Source organism: Galeopterus variegatus, unplaced genomic scaffold (assembly GCF_000696425.1).
Source record: "Galeopterus variegatus unplaced genomic scaffold, G_variegatus-3.0.2 Scaffold7516, whole genome shotgun sequence".
Taxonomy (NCBI): Eukaryota; Metazoa; Chordata; class Mammalia; order Dermoptera; family Cynocephalidae; genus Galeopterus; species Galeopterus variegatus.
The window spans coordinates 18263-25413 of record NW_007733627.1 but is presented as its reverse complement, the minus strand read 5'-3'; the positions used below and the strand labels follow the sequence as shown (position 1 = coordinate 25413).

Sequence of the window (7151 nt, the reverse complement as noted above, 5' to 3'; positions counted from 1 at the left end):
TCGTGACCGGCAACGGATCGCAACCCTCAGTGTCACTCCCGTACCAGACCGGGACCGGCAACGGGATCGCAACCCTCGGTGTTGCCCCCGCGCCTCGCTCAGCCAGTGAGCGGGAACCAGTCTGTATGTGGGATCCGAACCCTCGGCGGGAGCGCAGCCACACTTCCCAAGCGGCGCACTAGCGCAGTGCGCCACCGGGCCGGCCCCTAAAGAGATTTTCTTAATGGTCCAATTTACTGCTAAGACTTTTAATCTCTAAAAACAGCTTTAATTTCTAGACTCACAACATCCCAGTACATTTGTTTGGAAAATACTGTATTAAATTTTACATTTCTAACTTAAGATTTTCCCACCTTATTCAAACAATTTAAAATTAGTCATAGCAAACAGAAAGTCTGCTTGAACCGGCAAGGACACCTTACCCTTCACAGTGTAAGAAAATATCACTATCACACCCAGAAAACAATTTCTGATTCAGCAAACGTAAGGGTCTGAGGTATATCTTATATATGATACTTTAAGTTATGCATAACAAAAAGGCAAAAATGTGGACATTTAATCCCATCTTTGACCATAGTCTTTCACAAATGAGTGTATTCAGGCTTTTTTCTACACTGATATTCAAATTTCAAAAGCCATGGCTTTTATTTTTCTATACAGAAACAAAACAAATATAACTCTTTCAACAATGAAATCCAGACTACATGGCACTATTGCTTCACAGCAGTAATTACAGCAAAATATCAAATATTTTTAAAATTATCCATTTTTTGTATATGACAACGATTCAGAAAAAGAGAATACTATTTTTCCTTCCAGGGGTCTAAATGACAAGGTCATTAAAGGCTGTTTTTACTCTGTTTTCTCTGCAACTCTTCCTTCATTTTTCCCTCCCAATATAAAACTCTGGTTTGCACCTACCCATGTATCTGAAGACTACACAGAATGCAAAGATTACTAACCAAGAAGTCTCTGTTATTTTCACTTTAATCTCCCAGTTATGTTTACCTTTATTCTAAAAATTATCAGCAGGTAAATTCTCACTCATAAGCACATATGAACATTTAACAGCATTCCTCAACAGAATGGGTTCACAACCTCACATTCTATAAAGATGACACCAGTAACACATATGTGGTGTTTCTACACAAAAATTAATGTTCTCAAGTTATTAACATCAGATCAAAATTTCCTTAGTAACAAGAAGGAACTTTTTAAAAGTTTTTAAAAAATCCTCAGATTTGCAAAAATACAGTTCATTTCATTTTCTGAATAGAATTGTATTACTTCGGATTAAAAAACTTCTCACTGCGCTAGCAAAGAATACAAAGGGATTTCAAAAATGTAAACATAAACAAGGGATACAAAGACAAATTCTTTTAAAGCTCAACCTTGGGAAAAATAACAGTGGGGATGGCGAAAACCTAAGTTGTGTAAGGACTTGGAAATGACCTATTTTTACCTCTAGTTTGTGAAGCAGCCCCAGATCTCATATTGGGCAGTGTCTGTATTTTCATCGGTCCCTCCGAAGCCTGCATGACCAAGGAACCATCTGGCAGGGCTGGCTTCACCAGCAGCTCAGGCCTGGAGGGCATCCGTGGCATAGTAGACGACTGGATATAGGGACCCACTGCGGCCACACGGCTCGGGGCTGACACCGCTTGCTGGGGAAGATTTCCATCAGACGAACCCTTAGAAAAAAAAGCACAGGTCTTTTAGTATTACAAGTCATGTTGGATGACCAAACTCAGAAAAAGCTGTAAAACTTTCATAATTTTTTAAATGAGCACTTTCAGAATCTAGCCATACACGCTGTAAGAAACGTTCCAAAATAAAAATACTCTACGATGACCTCTCACCCTATATTACTTTATTACAAGTATTAGAAAGAAAAGCAGAGGTACATAGGAAATAACATTAAAAAGTAAAAAAAAAAAAAAAAGCCGTGGATTATCTTTTGAGGACCCATAAACACTGTCTCTCTTTTCTGAGGGCACAATGAGCACTGATTCTAAAGAAGCTGCTTATGAATAACTGACCTCACTAGGCTGGTCATCTGTTTCCCTCCTCCCCTGGCCCATTACAAAACAGCCCACTTACTGGTAAATTTTCTTTCTGCTGTAGCGCTGCCTTCTTTTTCCACAGCCGGTCCCTCAGCTCATTAACACGCTTATCCATGACTGCTACTTCTGAATTACGCTTATTCAAACACTCCCTCTGTTGCTGTAGCTTGGCATTCTGTTCTTGATTCAGTTTGTTTCTTAACTGAATAAAATGAGGGGGAAAAAAGTAGCCAAGGAGTAAGAAGAAAAGTGTCCTCAGGCAGATAATCACATGGTTAACTATTATATAATTTCTAAAAATGTAAGGTCCCTCCACTCCTCCACACTTCTCTTCTCATGGTTTAAAATTAAGTGACATCTGTGCTAGACCACCAGCTGTGCAGATGAGCAATGCCTAAAACTTCCTGTTTGAGGTACTATACAGTTTGTTCTGGATTCTTTGGGGTTTAGGCCTTCCCCCCACTCATCCCCTTCAGGAAAAGCAACTGAAATCTAGCACTTCCTGCTACTTATATGGACAATTCTGTGTCTTTAAACAGGAGGTTGTACTGTATCTAATACAGCTATGGTTTACCTGCAGCTCCTTGTAGAGGCGATCAAGTTCAGCCACGGCAGACTGGTTGTCGTGGTGGCCCTCGATCCTGCCATTCTTGAGCATCTCTAGCTGTCTTGTAAGTTCCTCTACCTTTGACACAGCTAGAACAAGCTCCCGCTGTTTTTGCTGAAACAAACTATTCATCTGTTCAATTTCCTCCACTAGAATGAGAGTGACAAAAGCAACAACGGTTGAAAAGAATGAACTACTTCCGAGGCAACCAGGCTTTACAATAACCTTTCTAATAAAAAGTAGAGCAATTTTTCAGAATGTCTTAGAACCAACCTATTCCTTTTAGATGCAACAGAAATAAACACAGACATCTCCAAAAGTCTGTGCTTCTGTCTCAGTGTATCAGTAGCAGAATTTGAATTATATTATTAAACATTAAACTCCAAATTTTAGAAATAATGCAATTCCTTTAGAACTTTTTGTTTCAATTTTAGAATGGTAGATGGAGCTATTAAGTTAGTAAAATTTTGATTAAAATGATATTATAATAGAAGGAGCTATTATATGAATAAAAATCCTTGCTTTCAAATTCTCAATCAAAAAATATTTACAGGGAGAAAAAACTGCTACTACATTCTCCAAAGGTATCTTAGAAACTTTATCTAAAACATTCAACAACTGAAATCAATTCAGAGGAACCAGCAGCATCAAAACTGCAGTGAATTATATTTCTTCAATAAATTCCTTTTCGGCCGGCCCGGTGGCGCACCGGAGAGTGCGCCGCTTGGGAGCGCAGCGGCGCTCCCGCCGAGGGTTCGGATCCCATGTGGAGACCGGTTCCCGCTCACTGGCTGAGCGCGGTGCACCGAGGGTTGCAATCCCGTTGCCGGTCCCTGGTACGGGCGCGACACCAAGGGTTGCGATCCTGTCACCGGTCAGTAAAAAAGACAAAAAGGAAAAAAAAAAATTCCTTTTAAGGGCCGAGCCCGTGGCGCACTCGGGAGAGTGCAGCGCTGGGAGCGCAGCAGCGCTCCCGCCGCAGGTTCAGATCCTACATAGGGATGGCCGGGGCGCTCACTGGCTGAGCGTGGTGCAGCTGGTCTCAAAAAGGACAAAAAAAAAAAAAAAAAATTCCTTTTAATGTGAGCCTATAAAGATTCACTTTATTCTTCTTACTATGAATTTACATAAATTTCCTACATCGGAGTGATTTCTTACACAAAACAGTTTAACATGTAGCCTGTGATAGTAAAGTAAACCTACTAGGAACAACTCACCAAGTTTCCCATTGCTTAGCCGCTTCTGTTCCACGTGGCCTTTAAGTGCTCTCACTTTTTTTAGCTTAGCTTCCTGATTCTCAGCTATTTCTTTTAGCCTTTGAAGCTTCTCCTGCTCAGAAGCTTGCTGTTGTTGACGCTGATCTTGTTGTTTTAAAAACTTTAAACGCTGTTCCTAAAGATAAAAAAGCTAAAAATCATAAGGCATATCATTTTAAGCAGGTGTAGCACTAACCCCAAAATAATCTGGAGGGACGTTGTGGTTGCAGTTAGGCAGCCTGCCGTGTGGTCCTGTGGGCCAGGACTTTAAAGATAGCCACAGGGCCGGCCCGTGGCTCACTCGGGAGACTGCGGTGCTGATAACACCAAGGCCACGGGTTTGGATTCTATATAGGGATGGCCAGTTGGCTCACTAGCTGAGCATGGTGTTGACAACACCAAGCCAAGGGTTGAGATCCCCTTACCGGTCATCTTTAAAAAAAAAAAAAGATAGCCACAAATGCTGAAAAAATGGTGATAATGAAAAAATGGCTGCCCTGGAGGCCAAAATCTGTCATTGAGTTCAGTATTATTTCGGAGACTTCAACTTGCTATGGGACAAATTTTTAAAGGAGCAGATCAACCTGGATGAAGGCTGGCTACCTTTGGAGATAATGATAAAATTCAACAGGTTAAACTGTCTAACAATAGAGTTTAATGTAATAGTGGAAGCACTGAGCAAATCTAAGGCAGAACTCATGGAAATCACTGAAAATAAAACGAAAATCAGAAAACCTCCAAGCAAACCCCTCCCTGAAGTGACTGATGAGTATAAAAAAGATGTAAAAAACAAATCTGTATATATTAAAGACTTCCCAGATGATGCAACCCTTGATGACATAAAAGAATGGTTAGAAGATAAAAGTCAAGTACTAAATATTTAGATGGAAACAACATTGCACGAAGCATCCAAGGGATCAATACTTGCTGTGTTTGATAGCATTGAATCTGCTAAGAAGTTCATAGACACCCCTGGCCAGAAGTACAAAGACACAGACCTGCTAATACTTTTCAAAGATGACTACTTTGCAAAAAAAAAACCTGAAGAAAGAAAGCAAAATAAAGTGGAAGCTAAATTAAGAGCTAAACAAGAGCAAGAAAAAAAAACAAAAGTTGGCAGAAAATACTGAAATGAAATCTCTAGAAAAAAAGATGTTTGCTGAAATTTTCAAGTGATTTAGATGATCAGACCTGTAGAGAAGATTTGCACATCCTTTTCTCAAATCATAGTGAAATAAAATGGATAGACTTTGTCAGAGGAACAAAAGAGGGAATAATTCTATTTAAAGGAAAGGCCAAGGAAGCACTGGATAAAGGCAAAGATTCAAATAATGGTAACCTGTAATTAAGGAACAAAGAAGTGACTTGGGAAGTACCAGAAGGAGATGTGGAGAGAAAGAAGCACTGAAAAAAATCACAGAAGATCAACAAGAATACCTAAACAAATGAAAGTCAAAAGGTCACAGATTTAAAGGAAAAGGAAAGGGAAATAAAGTTGCCCAGCCTGGGTCTGCTAAAGGAAAAGTACAGTTTCAGGACAAGAAAACTAAATTTGATAGTCATGATGAACATGACGATAAGGTGCAACTGGACCAGTAAAAAGAGCAAGAGAAGAAACAAAGAAGAACCTGCATCAAACAAGAGAAAACAGAAAATGGTGCCTGAGAGAAGTAGTTTTGTAAACAATTTTTGTATTCATTTGCATTAGATTTTAAGCTGCTTTTGTCTCTGGAGTCCTTTAAAAAGAAAAATGAATTAGGTCCACTTCAATGTCCACCTGTAAGAAAGAAAGTAATTTTTTGTCAGTTAACTTGTCTTTTTTTTAGTGTTACTTAAATTTTTTTTTAAATTCATGTTTGTGTTATTTTGGATGATTCAAATATCAAAAGGAAGATTCTTCACCACATTGCCTTTGTAGTATGAGATGTATTAGTACAAACTAATAAAATATATACTATAAAAAAAAGAAAAAAAAAAAATCTAACCCCAATCCTTAGAGGCCGACATTGAGGTGCCCCTGTGACACTGTTCTGGTCTTACCATCTGTCCTATACACTGCCATCAAAATCACCTTGGAAGCTTGTTCAAAATAGGAACTCCAAGAAAAAAAAAGTGGGTGGGGTAGGGTGGGGCTTGGCTGGTTAGCTCAGTTAGCTGGAGCACAGTGCCAAAGACACCAAGGTCCAGGGTTTGATCTCTGTACCAACTAGCAGCGCCCCCCCACCCCCAAAAAAGCCCTCCGGAGCCCTAGAATCTCTTGGGGATAAGATCCAGGAATCAGTATTTTTAATCCAAGTAGCTCCTATGCAGCAAGCAAGCAGTGATTCTTCAATTAGTTTTCATAAACTGCTGTGACATTTTTAAGAAGGAGTTCATGTAGACACAAGAAGACAGTTAAGTGTACAGGATGTGGAGTCAAATTCAGACTCAAACCCAAGCCCTGCAACTTATTAGCTATGACACCCTGGACAAACTACATAACCTCACCAAGTATACAAGTCTATGCTTCTTCATCTATAAGACAGGGATGACCAATAGCAACCACCTGTTACTGTGGTAGGGATTAAATGAAATGTGAAATGTAAATCTTTTTGAACAGGATTTTACATAGTATACACTCAACAAATGGTTACTGAAAAGAGCTAAAGGAATACTTAACACCTTTACAAAACTGCAATTATGGAATTTGAAATTTTATTATTACATCAAAATTTTTAACTAAAACTGAGTAACAAAGCCACACAACTTATAATCAAAGGTAAACTTCTTAGGTCAATATACCTAAAACATAAATAACATGGCAATAATTTCAAAATAAGGACCCTGAGGTTGGAGATTTATTCTGCAACAATCAACCTTTTTATTTGAATGTGTCCCTGCTACTCAACGTAATAGTGCATCAGCATCACCAGGAGCTTGTTAGAAATGCAAAATGTCAAACCCCAAACCATACCTATTGAATCAGAATATGCATTTTCAACAGATCCCTAGGTGATTTCTATGCATATTAAAGTCTGAAAAGCAATAACACATGATTTTGAAAAAGCTGGTGGCTGGCATTACAAATAGAAATGGATTCATAGGGCTGGCCTGGTGGCGCACTGCTACAGTGCGCCGCTTGGGAGCGCGGTGGCGCTCCCGCCAAGGGTTCGGATCCCACTTACGGACCGGTTCCCGCTCACTGGCTGAGTGAGGCGCGGGAGCAACACCGGGGGCTTCCTCCCC

The 7151-nt window shown here is 39.7% G+C and overlaps 1 protein-coding gene and 1 pseudogene across 1 annotated transcript in view; one reads left to right on the top strand and one right to left on the bottom strand.

Annotated features, from left to right (window-relative positions):
- TP53BP2 (tumor protein p53 binding protein 2) overlaps positions 1 to 7151 on the bottom strand; it is a 32753-nt gene that overhangs the window by 19808 nt on the left and 5794 nt on the right. Inside the window, exons 3-6 of the mRNA XM_008592028.1 lie at positions 3888 to 4062; positions 2638 to 2819; positions 2101 to 2265; positions 1463 to 1691 (exon numbers count right to left, since the gene is read on the bottom strand). Coding sequence (XP_008590250.1) covers positions 1463 to 1691; positions 2101 to 2265; positions 2638 to 2819; positions 3888 to 4062 — 751 coding nt within the window. The remainder of the gene's footprint in view (positions 1 to 1462; positions 1692 to 2100; positions 2266 to 2637; positions 2820 to 3887; positions 4063 to 7151) is intronic.
- On the top strand, positions 4397 to 6034 carry LOC103607535 (annotated as a pseudogene).